The 18,440-nt window shown below is 40.3% G+C and overlaps 3 protein-coding genes across 4 annotated transcripts in view; 2 read left to right on the forward strand and 1 right to left on the reverse strand.

Annotated features, from left to right (window-relative positions):
* Positions 1 to 2,923: 2,923 nt before the first annotated feature.
* On the forward strand, positions 2,924 to 8,705 carry tiprl (TIP41, TOR signaling pathway regulator-like (S. cerevisiae)). The gene is made up of 8 exons (XM_058412801.1): positions 2,924 to 2,987; positions 3,654 to 3,779; positions 3,882 to 4,061; positions 4,150 to 4,246; positions 4,338 to 4,469; positions 4,651 to 4,746; positions 6,799 to 6,861; positions 8,153 to 8,705. The coding sequence occupies exons 2-8, from the start codon at positions 3,670 to 3,672 to the stop codon at positions 8,273 to 8,275; spliced, it is 801 nt and encodes a 266-aa protein (XP_058268784.1). The 5' UTR covers positions 2,924 to 2,987; positions 3,654 to 3,669; the 3' UTR covers positions 8,276 to 8,705.
* An 808-nt stretch (positions 8,706 to 9,513) lies between these two features.
* riox2 (ribosomal oxygenase 2) lies at positions 9,514 to 15,827 on the forward strand. 2 transcript variants are annotated; one of them, XM_058411471.1, is made up of 11 exons: positions 9,514 to 9,596; positions 9,787 to 9,920; positions 10,014 to 10,464; positions 10,548 to 10,667; positions 11,388 to 11,516; positions 12,373 to 12,476; positions 12,587 to 12,689; positions 14,035 to 14,203; positions 14,435 to 14,523; positions 14,609 to 14,755; positions 15,197 to 15,827. In XM_058411471.1, the coding sequence occupies exons 3-11, from the start codon at positions 10,015 to 10,017 to the stop codon at positions 15,347 to 15,349; spliced, it is 1,464 nt and encodes a 487-aa protein (XP_058267454.1). In that variant the 5' UTR covers positions 9,514 to 9,596; positions 9,787 to 9,920; position 10,014; the 3' UTR covers positions 15,350 to 15,827. The 2 variants fall into 2 exon arrangements, with proteins under 2 accessions (XP_058267454.1, XP_058267455.1); XM_058411472.1 differs by lacking the exon at positions 9,787 to 9,920 and having other exon boundaries at positions 9,538 to 9,596.
* Positions 15,828 to 15,968: 141 nt separating this feature from the next.
* The window catches only part of LOC131366750 (uncharacterized), a 34,722-nt gene continuing 32,250 nt past the window's right edge, over positions 15,969 to 18,440 (reverse strand). The window contains exons 20-22 of the mRNA XM_058411470.1: positions 17,909 to 18,070; positions 17,043 to 17,202; positions 15,969 to 16,929 (exon numbers count right to left, since the gene is read on the reverse strand). Of these exons, the coding sequence (XP_058267453.1) occupies positions 16,841 to 16,929; positions 17,043 to 17,202; positions 17,909 to 18,070 (411 nt within the window). The 3' untranslated portion in view covers positions 15,969 to 16,840. The remainder of the gene's footprint in view (positions 16,930 to 17,042; positions 17,203 to 17,908; positions 18,071 to 18,440) is intronic.

Below are 18,440 nucleotides of genomic sequence, written 5' to 3' on the forward strand. Positions count from 1 at the left end.
AGCCACCCTTGGTTTCAGGCTGCATGAGACGAAACCGTTTTGTTTAATCTATATATATATATATATATATATATATATATATATATATATATATATATATATATATATATATATATATAAAGAAAAAGAAAAAAAAGATTTAATCTAGGGTATGTCTCTGATGTCGCCCACTCCTAATGCTTTCATGAGTTTTCTCTTTCAACTGTGTCTCTGTGCCTGTCCACCCACTTATGAAATGCTGCATTCAGTTTACTACTCATAATTTCCAACCTCCAACTAGTAAAAACCAAAAAAACCTTAAATAAGAATTCCTACTTAGGAATATATGCTTTAGACCAAATCAACACATTTTGAGGAGAAAAATACATCACTCATGTATTGAAAACATGTTTTCTAACTGAACATATGAAGGTGTACATGTTTCCCCACACAGAAGTGAAATGGCTCATTGATCTACGGTCATCATGTTCATTTGAATGCATTTAATGCTACACTGCCTCTGTAATTCAGAAACAAGTGGCTATTTTTCCTAAGCAGGCTCAAGTATTTCACTGTGTGCAGCTGGGGTTAGTCTGTCACTGTGTTGCTGCCAGCTTGCTTTACTTTACTGTGGTCTATTTGGAGAGCAAAGCCACCACAAAGGAATCACCTCAATAAGCTTAACAGAACACCTTGCTCTATCAGAAGACTGACTTTTGACTTGATAATTGATAATATTCAGGAGCACCTTTAAGTATACACTTACTACAACACATACCTCAACCTGTCATCTGCTGCTATAGTTATATTTATGTTTATTTCTATTTGCACTACCCTCAACCGCTGCTGTTGTATTTTTGCACAATATTTATTTCACATCATTTCATTTTATCTTATTTTTTCACTTACATTCCATTACACACGTTCTTTTCTTTCTTTTTCAGTGTTAATTGTCCTGTGTTTTTTGTGTTGTCTTTCTTGTATTTATTGTCTTTTGCACTGTCTTGTCTATGCTCTGTTTGCACCTAGCTGCACACTGTGCACTTTACGTGCTCTTTGTTGTTGTATGTTTATGTTGCACCAGGTCCTGGAGAAACGTTGTTTCATTTCACTATGTACTGCGTCAGCTATATGTGGGTGAAATGACAATAAAGCTTCTTGAATCTTGAATCTTGACTACAGCAAGACTTTTTTTCTCCTATCTGCCAACAGTGTATTATTCATTCCTTCCTTTTGTTGAATTTAAGGCACATTCATTATACAGTACATTAATAGAATGGAATTGCAGATGAGCAGAGCAGTGGATATGTAATACAAGCCCTATGTAGCAATAGTCATCACACGAAGACAATGCTTCCTTCATGCTAACCTTAATGCATGCATGATACAGTGCTGTGGTAGAAATTCAATAGTTTCTATTTACGGATTTCTACTGGTAGAGTTTCCGGATTCTGATGTACAGTGCATGCTGTCTCTTTGTGGTTTAACCTCAGATGTAGTATCCATTTATGATTTAATCCAGAACAGAAAAAAGGAGTGCACCTTCTGCAGTGTGTCATGGTGAGAAAGGGGTCTATTTTGTATAAATGAATAGACAATATAGCTCTAGATTTTACTTTACATAATTTACAGGTGCCAGGAAAGAGTTGCTGCTGCTTTTTCTGCTCTGGGTGGATACTTCTGACCTTTCCCTAAAGTAATATACGGTATTTTCAGCATCTATTGATTAATAGCAAAACATCAAAAATATTTAGTCTGGGTGGTGGTTATGATAGCAACAGACTGAGAAGGTTAGCTCAGACTTCGAATTGACCTAGATCTGTTTACCCAGGGTGGCCCTACTGGCAGAAAGCTCACAGTGATATATACTGATCAGGCATAACATTATGAGAACTTACAGGTGAAGTGAATAACTCTGATGATCTTCTCATCATGGCACCTGTTAGTGGGTGGGATATATTATACAGCAAGTGAACATTTTGTCCTCAAAGTTGATGTGTTAGAAGCAGGAAAAATGGGCAAGCGTAAGGATTTGAGCGAGTTTGACAAGGGCCAAATTGTGATGGCTAGACCACTGGATCAGAGCATCTCCAAAACTGCAGCTCTTGTGGGGTGTTCTTGGTCTGCAGTGGTCAGTATCTATCAAAAGTGGTCCAAGGAAGGAACAGTGGTGAACCGGTGACAGGGGCGGCCAAGGCTCATTGATGCATGTGGAGAGCGAAGGCTGGCCCGTGTGATCCGATCTAACAGACGAGCTACTGTTGCTCAAATTGCTGAAGAAGTTAATGCTGGTTCTGATAGAAAGGTGTCAGAATTCGCAGTGCATGATGGGTCAGGGCTGTTTTGGCAGCAAAAGGGGGACCTACACAATATTAGGCAGGTGGTCAAAATATTATGCCTGATCAGTGTAATTCTGAGTTCAGTGAAGTGCTAAGCCTCTATACCATGACAAGTTTTTGCCCACAAGGGTGGCTTAGTAAACTGACATAATATAACGAATTAAAGCTGTCGTGCAATAACCTGAATGTTACTGATGGTTTATGGTGAAGTATCAACCAGTCAACTGTATTTTCAGCAAAGCAGCCATGAATTTTTCTTCTACAGCAGCTTTAAAGGAATAATAATAATAATAATAATAATAATAATAATAATAATAATAATAATAACAAGCACTTTATTTGAAATAACAATTTTATAAGTTAAAACCCTATCCAATGCATGTCATTTTTTCCCCCCACCTCAAGCTTTTTGCGGTCAACTTCATGTTTGATGCTGACCACAGTCATGTATTAAGCCAGAAAATAAATGCTGCTAATTAAAACTGTCCCAATATACATGAACGTGGCCTAAAAAAAATTTTTATTTATTTTTTTGCATAGAGAAGGGCAAGTACATATTAAGAAAGCAAATACGTTAACACAGATTCAAAGGTGGAACCATTAAACTCTGGTTTGTGTTTCACGTCGGAAATGTTTGCTAGTCGAACTTCATGTACATGGACGCCGCAGGTAGATTTTAGCTGCCTTAAGCTACAAATTAGCTGTCGAGTTTAATGCAGATTTAACATTATGTGCGACATTATGTAACTAAGTCATTTATCAGTAAAATTAAATAAATAAAAAAATAAAAAAACATTTAACTAGCGTCGCAGATTTGTATATATACACACTGGTATATGCTAGCAGCTAAGCGCTGTGTTTTGGTCCAGAGTCAGTACTATGAAGTGCTGTCATTAGAGCCAGCTGGATTTATGGTTAGACTTCAGACCTGGTTTAGCTCTGTTTGGGGTTGAAATCAACTTAATAGACTGGATTTAAGGCGAAATATCATAGTTACAAGATTACTAGCAAAGGTCTAATTAGCTAAACTGTGTGCGCATCGCCTATACTTGCAGACTGTACAGACAGGTCGCTCTCTTTACGCTGGTTTTGCTGAAGACTTTAGTGCACAGGTTCCCGGCCTTGGCTTGTTTTTTTTTAGTGTTTTCCCAGTTCAATTACAACCGATTCAACTAACCAGCTAATGAACAGGCTTTACACTGTGTTACAGTGCGTGTGTTCGAGCAGGGAAAACACTCAGATGTGCAGGACAGGAGGTTCTCCAGGACCAGTGTTGGGAACCTGTGCTTTAGTGTACTGATCTTTTACCCACAGTAATTTTGTTCTCTGTATCAGCACAAAACCTTCAGCAATGTCCTCGATATCCCATGGATTTAAAAGCAGCAAGCAAGACTTCACATTTGGCCCATGGAAAGTCACCTCAGCAAAAACCCACATTATGAAATCTAAAGATATCGAGCGGTAAGACTTTTTGCCCTCCCACATTTCAGAGCTATACTCGAGAGATTCGAATTCATCTTTACCCAAACAGTGATTTGTCACACTGATGATTTCTCTGAGAAGGTTAGCGGAGGAGATGCACATGCCGTCCCTCCCAGAGATGCTTTTTGGAGACAACGTGCTGCGCATTCAGCACTCGGATGGTTTCGGCATCGAGTTCAATGCTATTGATGCCCTCAAGCGGGTCAACAATTTACAACACTCGGTACAAGTGGCATGTGCGCAGGAGTGGCAGGAAAGCAGGTGGGATTTGATTAAAAAAGCCATTTAAAGTTGGAAGTTAGTGTGCAGTTTTTGGCTTGGACTGTAACGGCTTTCTGTTTTGCTGCAGAGCGGATTCAGAGCACAAGGACGTCGTAAAGCGCTATGACTGGACGTACACAACAGATTACAAAGGGACATTGCTTGGTGAAGCCCTGCAGATAAAGGTAATTTGGCTCATTTGAGTGATTTATCTATTATGCCCTTTTATTTCCAAGACTTTAAACTCATCATTTTGGATCTGCTTTTGATGCTCAGGTGTCTCCTACATCAGAGCGTATAGACCTGGAGAAACTGAAAGCTCGGGAGCAGATCATGTTCTTTGAGGATGTGCTGCTGTTTGAGGACGAGCTCCATGATCATGGTGTATCTATGATTAGTGTAAAAATTGTGAGTGAGGTGCACACTGTCGTCTACCACGGGTCTACATTAGTAATGTAATGTTCATGTAATGTTTGAAAAGGGCATTTAATTAATCTGCATATCTATAAATGGCTAGATTTAAAAGAAAGGCAGAGAGAATTTTGATCATTAGTTTGTTCTCTAATCCAGACTCTGTGGTGTTTTTCAGAGAGTGATGCCCACTAGTTTCTTTGTGCTGCAGCGCTTCTTCCTGAGAGTCGATGGAGTTTTGATTCGGATCAACGACACACGGCTCTATCACGAGGCAAGTTATAAACACTGTCTGATTAAAATCTGAAAATTCAGTATACAAACAGATTTGCCTAATACAACTCACTGAGCACTTTATTAGGAACGCCTAGACACGTACTCATTTATGCAATTATTTAATCAATAATGTGCAGTGAATAAAATCATGCAGAGGCAGGCCAGCAGCTTTGGGTAATCAACCATCAGTATGGTTAAAATGTGATCTTAGTCATTTTGACAGTGGATTGATTGTTGTTGCCTGATTAACTTGTTTTTAGTAATTCCTCCTAGGGTTTTTCTACACCATAATCTGTAGATTTTACTCAGAATGGTGTAAAAAAAAATCAAGTGAGGTATGAGAGATATCAGATTGGTATTAGAACAATACATCCAACAGGAAGCATGCTGTAATTCATGTAATTATTCTTTACAACCCCGTAGTGAGCAGAAAAGCATCTCAGCATGCACAGAACATCAAACCTTCACATGGATGGGCTACAACAGCAGAAAACTATTGTTTTGGTTTTTTTATACCCTTTCCCCAACTGTCCAGTTTTAGTGAATTTGTGCCCACTATAGCCTCAGATCCCTGTTACTGGCTGACTGACTAAAGCTGTTGTGGTCTTCTGTGCTGTTGTAGCCCCTGTGTTTTTCGTACCATTCTGTGTGTGAAAATCCCAGCAGATCAGCCAAACATTCACATGTCACAGAGATCACTTTTTTTCCCCCTCAGATCCGATGTTTAATTTGAACACTGCCTGTAGTTCTCAATCTGTATCTGCATGATTGTGCACATTTTGCTGCTGCCACATGTTTGCATGATTGAGGAGGTGTAAAGGTGTTCATAATAAAGTGGTCAGTGAGTGTTAATATTGCTTTGGTAGGATTGATTCTGTTCCTGGAAATTTTTTTGATGTCCTCATACTAGTGTGAACTGAGTTCTCAGTTTTATTAGAATTATTTAAACGATTTGGGTGTTAGTTAGTTTTGCGTAGCCGCACTTTCAGACTGACAGCAGAAGGTCTGGACTCCATAGCAGCATTTACAGGCCTGAGAAGGCGTCTGACAGACATGTAAAGCAACCATTAACGCTTTGTTTTGTTCAGCATAGTGTTTCTATGTAAAGTCGACGTCTCTACAAATACAGACCGGTGTGCAACTGTAAAAATGAGTCCGTACCTGTAGCTGATCCTCATAAGCGCTCATTGTCACACTTGTCAGAAACTCGACAGGTTACTTCTCCCATGATGTCAGAGTCTGAGACTAGTGGGATAACTCAGTCATATAGATTTAAAAAAAAAAAAAAAAAGACATTATATATAAATAATTACCATATTAAAAAAAATTCAGCACAGATAATAATAGAAGAACAATGATAACCAAAATCAAGCTTGTTCAAATGTGCATTAATAGAAATTAATAGCCTTTAATCAGGAATGCTTGTGACTAGATATCAATATTTTTTTTTCATATACTTTTTATTATTAATGATATTTCTAGACCTAATATAACAGGTATATTCAGCAGCTAGGATTTGCAATACATCTGGGTAGTTTTTCATTTTAAACGTTTTGTAATGCTTCTAAACTCATCCCCTTAAAAATCCATTAATAAAGGCACTTGTGCTGCTTTTGCATAAATTATGACTTTTGACTAGGAAATAACAAAGAAACAGTTATTGACCTCAGAATTCCCTGGTCTCCTGAACCCTGAGTTCAGCAAGTGGTTTGAAATCAGCATGACTATTCAAAGCATCAGCAGGAAACCTTTAAAGGAGCCATGTTGTATGTCCATGTATAGCTTGAGTAGGTCAACATCACTAATCACAATTATCTTTTCTGGCTTGCTTCTCGCCAGCAAAAGACAAAAATATTTCCCTCAACACACAGAAATTTCTGGAAAATGATTCTAAGTTAATTCATTCTAAGTTCTGACTTTCCACTTCAGAGGTAAGATGAATGGAGCAGAAGAGGTTCAGAAAGATGGATGGAGGAGACAGATTTTCACTAGGATCAATAGAAACAGTAAAAAGTGGTGTGAATGAATTCCCAACTGTTTTTGCTTACAGGCTGGGAAAAACTACATGCTGCGGGAGTTCAGCTCACGAGAAAGTAAAGTGTCAACTCTTCAGGTGAGAGACGTCCTGTGAACAATCTAGACTGCTGTGCTGCTGGAAAAATCCTTCTGTGCATTTTAATTCACTTTTCTTTCCATCATGTGCTAAAAGTGACAATTTCATCCAATTCAGGTTTATTTGCGTGTTTTAACAAACCAGCTTGACACCTGATACACATACACCAGTTTAAACCTGGCTGGAGGAGAATTCACTCATTCTTCTATAGATATCGTGGTTTGCTTGGATTGATCAGAAATCTCAAGTCTCTCTACTCACGGCACACCTTCAGGGATCTAGTGGAGTCAATGCCTTGACAGGTCATAATGTTATGCCTGATCAGTGTAATCAGTTACCTGTATTTGGATTGATCTTAACCTGATTTAATATTATGTTCAGCTGACAGGGAAGGAAACTTACTGTACATTATTGCTTCATTAATGGTAAAAAATTTTAAAATGTATACACTCACCAGCCACGGTTATAGAAATGTCTGCTGGTTCATGCAGTAATGCAATCAGCCAGTCACACAGCATGCAGATGCAGGTCAAGAGCTTCATTTCCCATTACATGGTCTCATCAAACATCAGAATGAGGACAAATTTGAGTTCGGTGGCGTTGACTGTCGCACGGGTTTATGTGCCAGTTGGACTAGATTGAGGATTCAAAAAATATAAATAAAAAATTCATTTGCAACAGGCTCTTCACACAGAATGATGTAAAAAAAAAAAAAAAAGCAACCAAAATCACAGACATCCAGTGAGCAGCAGTCCTGCTGCTGGAAACATCTTAAGAGGTCAGAGGAGAGATCTTTACAACCTTAGTAAGCAGAAAACATTTTAGAATCCACAGCACATGAAACAGTGAGGTGAATGGATCTCCAGAACGGTCAGCCAAGAATCTGAGGCTACAGTGGTCACAGACTTGCCAGAACTGGACAGCTAAAGACTGGAAAAACTTTACCTGCTCTATAGGAGATGAGCAGATTCTGATATATTAACACCCAGCTCATCTGGCACAAATATTCATGCTGCTCACAGACATGACATTTTTCTCCATTCTGTTTGTTGGATGTGATCTTTATCATGCAGCTTTGGTTGATTGTATCTGTGCACGAGTGCAGGTGTTCTTTTTAAAGTGGCCGCTGAGGACGTATGAATGCATTAATGCTTACTGTATAAAGCATAGCTAATGTTTAAAAGAATATGGTATTGCATCCATCTTTCGAGGATTAATGCCTACGTTGTGATTTATTCTGCTAACTCTTGTGGTTGTTTCTGTTCATGCCCGCTCCCTTTTCTCTCTGCAGCATGTTCCACCTGCCTTGTACACAGACCCTAATGAGATTGTTCAGCATTTACCGCTGACGCTGACAGAGTGCGAGAAGCTGGAATTCCCAGAGCCACAGCCACAAGCCGAGTCTGCACAGTGACCCAGAGATTACACGTGTCAAACCTCCGAGTGCTGATCTAGGATCAGTCCGCTGCTGCTTACTGAATCATGAATACAGCTATATGCGCAGTGAACCCAGATCAGCATTCAGACATTGAGACGTTTGATGCCTGTGAACCCAGAAATGGAGCTGTAGCAAGCAGGGATGTAAACTTCCTAGAACGCAGGTCCATCAGCTCTCAGCTCTCTTTAAAGACTTTTACTGTCTGCCTCAGTCACCATTACTAGATAAAATCTTTTCAGTTGTATTCTCTCACACCCACACAATGTAACTGAAATATCAGAGCTTGGTTGCGATGATATATATATATATTTTTTTTTAGAAACCAGTTGAGAAAGGACGTATTGTTCTGAAGTGTGTTGGAAAAACAAAAATTGCAGAATGATTTATTAAAAGTATGTGTTTGTAATGGTCACTCTTCTGTGTGTTTGTGTTTCACGTAAATAATTTAAGTTCATATGCTGTAGTTGTAATTGTGGAGGTATTACAATGTGTGTACTTTCTTTAAAAGATACACAAGTTCCATTAAAATGTAGAATGAGAACCCAATTTATGACTATCTGGGAAAAATCCCACCTGGTGGAAACAGAGTTTGTGTAGAAACAAACTCTGTGTATATACAGAGTTTAAGGGGAATAACCATGGTGGGGAAAATCCTGCAGCTCATCTATTTTAGTCAGTGTAGATAAGTTTACCTGCACAGTTTCTAAATGAGCTATCAGTATATTCCTGCTAGAATATATTGTTTGTTCAGTGAGAGCAATAAAATACAAAACACAAAGTGGTGTCAAAGTTGAAAAAACACAACTGCAGCATTATAATTTCTCTTTACTGGAACTAAGAGCTCAAACATGTTCCAGCATAACAATGTCCCTGTGCACAAAGCCAGCTGCATGAAGATGTGCCATGGTGGAAGTAGAAGAGTGTCCTGAATGGAGCCTTGACCTCAACCCCACTGAACACCTCTGGCAATAAAGTGACCTGGATCACGGACTGCACCCCAGGCCTCCTCACCCTCTGACCTCACTAATATTCCTGTGGCTGAATGAACACAAATCCCCACACCTATGCTCTGAAACTGAGTGCTCATTTGTCTATGGGTAACTGGATTTACTTGTATTGTTTCTACTTTTTTTTTTATTGCAATTTTCTCTAGCAATATTCTCAATGAATTGAACAGTCCAGTCATTTCTCATATGTGGAACGTCAGGGAGAAACGTGTTTCTAGTCGGTAGCCTAGCGGTGTGACACACGGCTTTCACGTGGGGCACAGTGCTTTACTTGGCATCGTTATCGGAAGGTAATTTTTCTTGCATTTTGGCCAGCTAATATAAATTATTTTTTTAATAATTAAATAATATAAAGTCAAACGTTTAAGGGTATAAATATTTGTGGGAATGAAAGACTTACTTTTAAGACAAGGTGTGATGGTTTAATTCCAGTCATTACAGCAGTGCTGTTTGTGTGTTGTATCTTACCCTGTTCTACAGAAGCAGCTGTATTTAAACCTAGCACAACCCAAACACTGCTTCTGGAGAACCTCCTGTCCTGCACCTTTTAGCCTTTTCCCTGCTCCAGATCACTTCAGCTCAAGAACAGCTGATTACCTGATTAGTTGAGTCAGGTGTGTCAGTGGAGAGAATTCAGTAAATGTGCAGTAAACACTGTTACAAAGTAAACAAAATCTGTTGTGTAATCTTGTTGTGTTCTGCACAAGGATGCCTAAAAAAGGCAGAGCAGCAGGAATCTGTCCTGAGGAGAAGAAGGAGGAGGACCACATGGAAGTGGCTGCTAAACACAGGAAGACGGACTCTGCCAGTCCTGCATCTCCTCTGTGCTTCGACTCTCCAGCCAGCCTCTTCCAGAGTCTGATCTCACCCATGACTGCAGACGAGTTCTTCCGTGAGTACTGGGAGAAGAAACCGTTGCTGCTGCAGAGATCAGACCCAGCACTCGTGTCTTACTACCAGTCCCTCTTTCAGCTGTCGGATCTTAAACAGCTGTGTGTCCAGGGCCTGGAGTACGGCCAAGATCTGAACGTTATGCGCTGCGTAAACGGCAACAAGTTGGTGATGAACCATGAAGGGAGAGTGAAATACAGCCAGCTGAGAAAAGATTTTAATCATAAGAAAGCTACTATTCAGTTCCACCAGCCACAGAGGTTTAAGGTGAGCTGTGGAGATTTTTCAACCTGAGGAGTGTTGAATGTAGAACATGCAGAAGATCAAGCTTTGTGTGTGTGTGTGTTCAGGATGAGCTGTGGCATATCCAGGAGCGTCTAGAGTGTTTCTTCGGGTCACTGGTCGGATCCAACGTCTACATCACACCTGAGGATTCTCAGGGTCTGCCGCCTCACTACGATGATGTGGAGGTAGTAGTGTAGAGCAGGCTTTGATGATTGCCATCTGTTCACCTGCTCATTTCACCAAGGTACTCTCAAGTGCTCTGGTGAGTGTCAGCAGTCCTACAGGTTCCTTCACGCTGAGCATAAACGAACAGCTGATCGATTCAAATTTAAAGACAGACTGCGACTCTCCTGGTTACACAACTGCACTTTTTGACCATTGTGTACAAGGTTATAGAAGGAATTATTTCACTTATCACTTATCTCTAGTGTCACCCAGATGAGGATGGGTTCCCTCTCAAGCTTCCTTCTCTCGTCAAATCGTCTCATTGGGTTTTACGTTCCCCTATCACATCTGGCTTGCTCATTAGGGATAAAATGAAATTTAAAATTTATATTGTAAATTGATATATTCCTGTAAAGAGCCATTGTTAAAAAAAAAAAAAAAAAAAGACATTTAATGAAATTGAAATTGAATTGTTTAGAATTTCCCTTGTTTTTATTTTCTGTGTAGCAAAGGTGTGCATGAAGAACATTTGTGATATAAAGTGTGGCACCATGAGAGAGAGTAAAATGGAGAGTGAAATATACGGCAAGAAATAGCTAACACAAAGACTCTCAGTATGATAATAGTATCTCTGACAGTATTTGAAATTAAAAAAAATCTTACGGTCGAGTTATAAGGTTTGTTGTGAGCGTGTAAACACATGGCTGTGTGTTCTGAGTGCTTTCTTTCCCCCAGCGTAGGTCTTTATTCTGCAGTTGGAGGGTCAGAAGCACTGGCGCCTGTACGAGCCGACTGTCCCACTGGCCCGCGAGTTCGGCACAGAGCCCGAGGAGAGCATCGGAAAGCCCACTCATGACATCATCCTCAAGGTGATTACACAAAGCTTGGACACTGAAAGCATGTGATGCACAACATGATACATAGATACTGAACTGCTGACTCTGCTGCCCTCTGCTGATCATGCAAGTGAACTGCAGCTGCGCTCCGAGGAACGTTACTGAGGTGGCTTTCACACTGGTTACCAGCATGACCAGTGTTCTCTGCAGCGTTCGTCTTGAGGCTTGATCACTTGATTCTGTCAGTGCATTTGCATTCATCTTCACCATATTGTTTGTGTATTTTTTTTTTCTTCTCCATTTCTGAATAAGAAATCCTCCTCACCGCATCTGTATTCCATTTCTCTGCCACTTACGGTACACGTGTTGTAGAAACTAATAATGTCATCATCAGCTCACACACGCAGGTTACTTGACTTCCTGAACAATTGCGGACTTAAGTATGAGTTGCGTTCACGTTCACTTAATCCTGGCACAGTCCCAGTGCAACCGAACCCACAGCACCTCCTACACGTAGTCTAGGGGTCAGTACTGCAGTGCGCTTCCCGCTCCACATGACGGCTTTCATATTACCAATATTTCATAAGATCTCTGCACTGTTTTAGACTAAATTGGCAGTGTGAAAGCCCCTGAGAACAAACTACCCATGTTTTCAATTTAGTTTTCTTGGAAGAAAATTCAATAATCATCTAATTAAGATGCAATTCTTGCACCGATTGACTGAATGTCTGTTCACTTTATCATCATTTATTTCTGTCCCTTGTGTGATTTAAAGTGTGTTTATGGATTTCAATTTTTATTTCCTCAGATAGCTTTTTTTTTTTATCTCAGCTTCCATGGGGTTCCATTAGGCATAATTTTGAATTATTTATTGTGTGTGTTTGTTTAGGCAGGTGATCTGCTTTACTTCCCCAGAGGAACCATACACCAGGCAGACACACCCGCAGGAGTGGAGCACTCCACACACCTCACTCTCAGCACATATCAAATCATGTATGAACACACACACACACACACCACCTTCTGATTGAAGTATTTCTAACTGTAGAATATTTGTGTATCTACATTTATATGGCTATCTCCTTTCTGTGTTTCATTCTCAGGTCATGGGGTGACCTCGTTTTGGACGTCTTCCCAGGTTTGATGATGGACTCTATGAAGAATGACATCAACTTGCGTCAAGGTTTACCCAGAAACCTTCTTACTGTAAGAGCATCGCACTTGAAAATGCCGTACACACTTGTAGGTGCTATGGTGAGGATTTCTTTAAGGAGGTGTTTAATACTTATGACAGGAGGAGTCCATGAACGTGTCAATGCTTTCTAAAAGGAGTTTGCACTTTTCTGACTTCTCTGTAACGTAAAATGCTGAAATTTTATCATCTTCCTAAAAAAGAAAAAAAGAGAGGCCAGTGAGAAAGTGACTCTTGGTAGCCACTATAGTATTAGTGATAATGGGAACAGTTGTAAGTAACTCCAGAGTTACTTACAACTGATCACATTTAATACAACTGAGCAATTAAGGGTTAAGGGACTTGCTCAGGGGCCCATCAGTGGTAGCTTGATGGACCTGGGATTCAAACTCACAACCTTCCGAACCAACACCTTAACCACTAAAGCTCCCACATCCCCCGCAGATAGACCGCTCTTACATTCACAGCATCAAAGCAGACTTTCTCAATTTATACAACTGAGTAATTGAGGGTTAAGGGCCTTGCTCGGGGGCCCAGCAGCAGCTTGGAGGTCCTGGGAGTCGAACTTAATAACCTTCTGCAGCACCTTAAACACTGAGCTACATCCCTGAGCATAAAGTAGAGGACAGTATAAGTAGAGAATAGAGATAAAAGTGCAGTTATGGGTTAGTTTAGTGTTCATGGAAGAAGTGGGTCTGTTTTGTTTTTGCAAATGGTGATGGATTCTGCCAGCCAGATTGAGGAACCACTGGAGAACCATCAGTTTGAAACTTCTGGAAACAGACCTCGTGCCTGGCGGAGTAGAGACTACCAGTCATCGGTCATAGACATACACTGATCACTGTTTTGATGTAGGGAGGTGCTTCTGTTCCAAACAAGGTTTTGTATGTGAGCATCAAGGCCTTGAATTTGATGCAGGTGGCTAGAGGAAGCCAGTGGAGGGAGACAAACAGGCGTGTGATGTCAGTCCTTTTGGGCTGGTTGAAAACAACTGACCATGGTCATGTTAGAAAGTCTCTTTGAAACAAATGACAGCAAGCTGATGTTAAGAGGGACAAAATCAAACTTGCTAGCACTGTTACACATGTGGAAAGTAAACGAGGGAATATCTCTGAAATGCACCGTTTAAAAACTACAAGAAGTAGGACTGTAAAGACATGGGAATCATGGGAATACAAACATGGGAAAGGAGGGCATTGCTTTTCTCAGACATCTGATCCATATTCTCATTTTCACTCTAGAGCATACATTTCTAGGTTTTCTAGAAAATTCCCTATTGTGTTCAGTCTACCTGTTACATAATGCCATGATAAAACAACACTTCCCCTGTCATTTCCCTCTTTGGTGTGTGTGTGTCAGTCTGCACACACAGGCTCTGAGGTAAAGAAGCAGGTGTGTATGATTCTGAGGAGTCTAGCGGCACGACTGGAGCAGGATGAACAGGATCTGCGTTCCTCCGAGATGAGGAGAGACTTCATCTTCAACAGACTCCCGCCTTACCACTTGCAGGAGGAAGACCTCGCTCCAGGTGTGTGTGTGTGTGTACAATGTGTACTAGATGATGGTGATAGTGGTGGTGATGTAAAGTCCAGCTGGCTCCAGATAATAAATGTAATATACATTGGCTCTTTCCAAAGCCACAGGGACCTTTACAAAGTAAGAACACAAATGGACCATATAACGGACCAGAATGTGTCCCTCTACCCTTGAAAGTGTAAAACTGTAATGGTGCACCTACTAATAAAGGTTTTTCTTCAAGTTGGAAAGCTGCCAACGCTGGAGGACTCGGTGTGTGTGAGGTTCAGAGAGCACATTGTTCTGACACTCGAGCCCAGTCCAGACAACACAGTAAGTCCATCTCGCTCGAGTCTGCTAGCAGTTTTTCACATGGAAAAAAAAAAAAAATTCCACATACATATTTATTTTCTGGTAGGATGAAGCTATGAAGTTGGCTGCATTCGTGCTGCACTCGCTGAGGAACAAAAGGGAGACGCACATGATGGGGTCTCGGGATCATCCTGAAGAGGAAGATGATGAGGATGAGGATGATGATGAGGAGGAGGAAGAGAAGGCAGTACAGGTGATGTAGACCTGCTTAGTATATTTATTATAACGGCAAGCTTTATACTCTACAAGAAATTAGTCTCTGATTTGCATGTAGCTGATTAATTATATAATTGGCTCAAATGAATGTGATGCCCAGACTAGTACAGGGAAAGATTAGAAGCCTGACTGGTCACTTGAATTGTTTTTGTTTTGTTTTTTTTAAATCTTAGAAACATTGAAATAACACGAGTCATTGTTCTGTAATAAAAAATTCTCATATTTTAAATTATAAACAACTAAAGAAAGAAGGAAGTATGAGTGCATAATAGGCATAATACTTGAGCAGTAGGTGTTTTCTGAATAACCACACTGGCTAGATATATGCAGGGCACTTCGTTCATTTTTTTTATTTTTTATTTTTGAATTAAAGTATTCCTCCTACACTTATATCAGTTTTCCTTTATTTCTGCTGCAGGGTCTGGACTTTCCCATGTCACACCTCGCTGCTCTGCAGCAGCTCCTGAGCGGAGAGCGACTCCGTGTGGCTGATCTGCCACTGGAGCAGGACGCTGATAAACTGGGCATGGTGCTGGGTCTCTGGACACAGGGTTTACTGCAGGTCTGCTAACTAGACCTGCTGATATTTGTACAAAATTGAATAAGATTGAAAAAAATAAATAAATAATTGCTATTCCTTGGGATAAAAAAAAAAGCAATCTTCTGCCATGTGAAGAGAATTGTCTGAGGTGTAATTTGCCTCAGATGAATGCCATTATGCTGCCTATTGAAATGAAAGCACCAGTGATCATGTAAAGTGTACAACTGATAATCAGGACATTTCTCAAGGGTGACCTCATCTCCCAGTGTGTGAACTTGTACATCCAAGCTTTGCATCTTTGGACTGTCAGTACAGGACCAAGCTGCCTTAACCAGTCGGGATATCAGCAGATGGACGTAATTGGTAGAGTGGGAGAGTGACACATGAGAGTGTGTGTAACAGGAGAGGTATTCTTCTGGTACATACTGTGCTATTGTGTAGTGATGCTAGCAGCGGGTCTGAGTGACGTGTAGCGAGGATCCTCTCGGTACCATTGTGAGAACATCACCACAGACATTCTCAAGTCTCCTGTCTTCTGGTTGTGTGATTGTTTCTGTTATGTTCTGGGATCTGATGTCTACAGATAAGAGCGGAAATTTTTCAAACGTGTCCTTGTCATCCGTCTATTCATTCAACCAGAACACAAGAATGTAATACATCTTTAATATCAATAACATTTAAAAACAGTGAGCTTATTTAACTGTACACATTATATTCTTTGCATGTCATTCAATACATACATCTTTTCCTGAATATCATACACTCAGTGTTCAGTGATTAAATCCAGTGATATGACCAGCTTTAAATAATTCTCTGTACATAGCCTGACAAAGAGAAGTAAGCACTTGCTCTTGACTTGTTTTTTTGAGTAAAGGGAGTTTTGACATCATTTGAGCCTGAAAGAGGACATCATTTGTTATATCCGGTAACAGTGCGTAGGGGGAACGCTCTAAACTTATGAAAGGGCCACTCCTGTTCAAGTGAGGATCTTTGTAGTGCAAATGTGCTTTGGGAGAACAACAACAAAAAAAAAAAGCAAGCATACAATTCATACTCTTTTATATATATATATATATAAATAGGAACTGCACACAGCTCTTTCTCCTCAGGTATTCTGCCATTGTATAGTCATAGACTTGTGTAGTGGTTTTGGTTGTTAAAAATTACATGTCCCTAAACAGGCTTTCCTCCTCATTCAGGTAGGGCGTCAGTGTTTTATTCCAAGCTTCAGCACAAAGACAACCTCCAAGCTTTGCATTGACATCAGATGTCTGGTTTAGATGCCAACGCCTGAAACACCTGATTTTGCTTATAACCTGCCTGAACGTAAATTGGTTGAACAATTTCACATGTTAGGCTCAAGAAGCAGAAGATGACTGAACTTCTTAGGGCTCAGTTTTAAGGAACAGTGGTTTTTGACCTTTCAGCCTGTTCCTCTTTAGCTGGGTGGAGGCAGTGCTGTTTAGTTTAGTTTGAAAACTGTCCAGCATTTTTCAGTGAAACTGATTCTTGGCTTCAGCACTAAAGCACCACTATGTCCCAGAATTGTGTGGCTCTATCAGGACAAAATTCGTTCAGGATCAGGTGGTCCTTGTCTATTCCACTCCCACCTGAAACACCAAAAGAAGAAAAGGATCCATTCAGGCATCCAGGTCACACGTAATTATCAGAAATGACTGGTTGTTTTGCAATAGAATTTGGTTAAATGATGTAAAAAACGTACCTTTCTGGTCCAGTACTAAGCTGTGGTTTAAATGAGAGGAGATCGTCCCATTTTCATTTAAACTCCACTTTTGATTCAGTCTCCCATGCTCTTCCCACAAAGCCACTCTGGCGCCCACACAGGCTTTCCCACCAATCACAGACATGCAGCCCTTCCCCACCTGCACACACATTTACAGCATTTGGCACACGCCCTTATTCGTGGCGACTTACAGAAAAGCTTTGATGTCTCCATCAAAAACGGCTCAGGGTTTACACACAGCACAAGCGCCGCTGAACTGTAATGCAGTCCTTAATAATTCTGCTTGTCAATCAAAATGAAAAACTGTGTAATCAATACTGTAATCTCAGGGATCTCATATCCTTCATTTCATAGTAGCTATGCTTATCCATGCATCAGGTTTTGCTGACATGTGCAACACTACAATTGGCTTAAATTTCCATAATGCTCTATAGTTAGAACTCTATTTTTAGCCATGTGGCACTTTAGTTCCCGAGACGGTGAAACAGGAAAGCAATTACCGCATAGTCTGTTATGCTAAGCTGAATCTGTGTCTGGATGATAACTAGAGCACATGTATTTAAATAGCACATACGTTTCCAACACTGAATAAATTGGAAATGAGCAGAAGGTTTTAGAATTTTTAGTCTTCAAAATTTTGAAAACCCTATTCAAATGTAAGCAATTATGTGATTCTCCTTGTTAAATTTGCACAAAAGGTCAGATGTTCCTTTATGCTCTTCAACTGAAGCATGTGTTTAGATGACACTGGACCCCAGTGTAGTAGGTATTTTTCCATAAATGATCAGATGAACAAACAACCTTTTCAACAATCTCTCTATTCATGTGAGAATTTCACTGCTGACCTTGCTCTTGAGCTGAGACTGTGTGTACACCCAGTGTTGTGTGTCTAGTGAGTGTTCAGAAGGACGCAGTGAGAGTCTGGCAGGACATGGGCGTTCCCCGGTTTTCTCTACAGTCAGTGCCATCCCCAGAGCATGATTCTGCACCTGCACATACGCCCTTCGCTGAGGAGAAAGAAAACATTTGTCACGTAACAAATAGCCGTGTGTATTCACTTCTTAACTAGGGCAAAAGAGAAGTACCAGATATGAGGTCACCTGGCATGACCTGGCATTTATTTTATTTTTTCCATCTAAACATGAAATTTTACTTGACGTACTTTAACCTAATGAAGAGGGACAGAAATTAAAAATCCCAGAAACGCTCATCCTACGTCCTCACTCCCACGTTTGCTGTCTCTAAACATAAACACGTCCACAGACCTTGCTGTCAGCACTATCTAGTTATGTAAATGCATTATATCTTTTTTAGGAATGAGTGGGTTTTTTTTTTTATCAGGGCACTACAGACCACCTCTCAGTCAAATAAACACAT

The sequence above is a fragment of the Hemibagrus wyckioides genome, linkage group LG16 (assembly GCF_019097595.1).
Source record: "Hemibagrus wyckioides isolate EC202008001 linkage group LG16, SWU_Hwy_1.0, whole genome shotgun sequence".
Taxonomy (NCBI): Eukaryota; Metazoa; Chordata; class Actinopteri; order Siluriformes; family Bagridae; genus Hemibagrus; species Hemibagrus wyckioides.

Excerpts from the sequence above, each read along its gene's own strand:
- tiprl (XM_058412801.1), top strand. The coding sequence starts at position 3,670 with ATGTCCTCGATATCCCATGGATTTAAAAGCAGCAAGCAAGACTTCACA. Across the intron at positions 4,747-6,798 it reads ACACACGGCTCTATCACGAG|GCTGGGAAAAACTACATGCT; the intron begins GCAAGTTATAAA and ends TTTTGCTTACAG. Across the intron at positions 6,862-8,152 it reads GTAAAGTGTCAACTCTTCAG|CATGTTCCACCTGCCTTGTA; the intron begins GTGAGAGACGTC and ends TTCTCTCTGCAG.
- riox2 (XM_058411471.1), top strand. The coding sequence starts at position 10,015 with ATGCCTAAAAAAGGCAGAGCAGCAGGAATCTGTCCTGAGGAGAAGAAG. Across the intron at positions 12,477-12,586 it reads CTCAGCACATATCAAATCAT|GTCATGGGGTGACCTCGTTT; the intron begins GTATGAACACAC and ends TTTCATTCTCAG. Across the intron at positions 14,756-15,196 it reads AGGAAGAGAAGGCAGTACAG|GGTCTGGACTTTCCCATGTC; the intron begins GTGATGTAGACC and ends TTTCTGCTGCAG.